The 1,368-nt window shown below is 68.3% G+C and overlaps 1 protein-coding gene across 1 annotated transcript in view; it reads right to left on the bottom strand.

The window, feature by feature from the left end:
* The window catches only part of HSD3B7 (hydroxy-delta-5-steroid dehydrogenase, 3 beta- and steroid delta-isomerase 7), a 9,787-nt gene extending 8,574 nt beyond the window's left edge, over window positions 1–1,213 (bottom strand). The window contains exons 1-2 of the mRNA XM_025193946.1: window positions 1,207–1,213; window positions 991–1,122 (exon numbers count right to left, since the gene is read on the bottom strand). Of these exons, the coding sequence (XP_025049731.1) occupies window positions 991–1,122; window positions 1,207–1,213 (139 nt within the window). The remainder of the gene's footprint in view (window positions 1–990; window positions 1,123–1,206) is intronic.
* Between the last annotated feature and the right edge of the window lie 155 nt (window positions 1,214–1,368).

Here is a 1,368-nt window from a genome sequence, read left to right on the forward strand (position 1 = left end):
AGGTGGGCGGTGCAGGCGGCGAGAGGCCAGCAGGCAGGGCAGCGAGGGGTGGGCGGGGGCGGACGCCTGGCTCCTCTCTCGCCCAGGCCCGGACGGAGCAGAGCCCCCCCGCGCGGGCCGCCCCTGGAGCCTGACGCAGCCCCGCCGCAGGGACCCCAGGCGTCCGGCTCCCATAACCCCCTGCTCCCTGCCCCCCACAGCAAGTACCCCAGCTGGGGGCAGGACCCGCCCCCAGAGAGGTGGGCAGAGCCTCCTGGTGCCCAATCAGAGGCTGGGGGAGCGGCCTGCCATTAAAATTAGACTTTAATTAAAATGTGCTGGGCTCCTTCCCTATAAGAACATAAGTTAAGGGGGGAGGGGAGAATCCAGGCTCCCAGCAGCCCCTGCTCCCCAGGGAACCCAGCCCCGCCCCCCGCAACTGGTTGCACAGGGGTGAGGGGGCGGGGTTCCCAAGCCCCTCCCCCAACAGGCCCCAATATGGGGCATAACCTGCAGGAAGCCCCGCCTCCTGCAGTGGAAGGCGGGGCTTGCTCTTAAAGCGCCAGCGCCCCTAGTAGTGTGTGTGAAGCCCCCCCTCCAAGCGGGGGGCAGGGCTCCGAAGGGGGTGTGGCATGTGCAAAATCCATGGGCCCGTCCCTTTGTGGCTCGGGGGCGGGGCCTAGCAAGGCGTTGTCCCAGGGCAGGCCTGAAAGAAAAAGAGTGCGGGTCAGGCCCAAGGGGCTCCGCTGGAGGGGGCAGAGCCAAGCGGGGGGGGAGCCTCACCTCAGCGAATCAGAGCCTCCGAGTGGCCTCCTGTCTCCTCGATGGGGGCTGGAAGAGAAGAGAGGGGAGGGGCTGGTTATTGAGGGTGGAGGGGCGGGGCTGAGATGGGAGGGGCAGGGGTCTACCCTGCCCGGACCTGGCTGAAAGGGGTGGGGTTTGGGTTCTAGGAGGGGCTTCCAGGGGAGAAGGGGTGGGGCTTAGGGAAAGGGGGCAGGGCTTCATCCTCACTGGTGAACTTCTGGCGGGGGCGGCACCGTGCCCACAACACCACGCCCCCCACTAGGGCCAGCAAGGCTACTCCCCCTATGGCACCGCCCACCGCCAGCCACACACCTGGCCCAGGCGGCGGGGCCTCACCACCTGCAGAGACAAAAAGAGGGCGGAGTTAGTGCCAGGCCCTTCCCCTTGCTTCTACACCCTGCCCCCTCCCGCAGCAGGCCCCACCCCTCATCGCGTGACCACTCCTCTGCCCTCAAGCCCCGCCCCCTGGCCAGCAGGCCCCTCCCTTAGGCTCCACCCCGTCTACCAGACCCCTCCCCATCCCTTGGGGCCTGCCTCCTGTCTGCCAGATCCCTGCCTTAGGCCCCGCCCCATTCACAGGCCCCC

This window comes from Alligator sinensis, unplaced genomic scaffold (genome assembly GCF_000455745.1).
Source record: "Alligator sinensis unplaced genomic scaffold, ASM45574v1 scaffold1511_1, whole genome shotgun sequence".
Lineage (NCBI taxonomy): Eukaryota > Metazoa > Chordata > Crocodylia > Alligatoridae > Alligator > Alligator sinensis.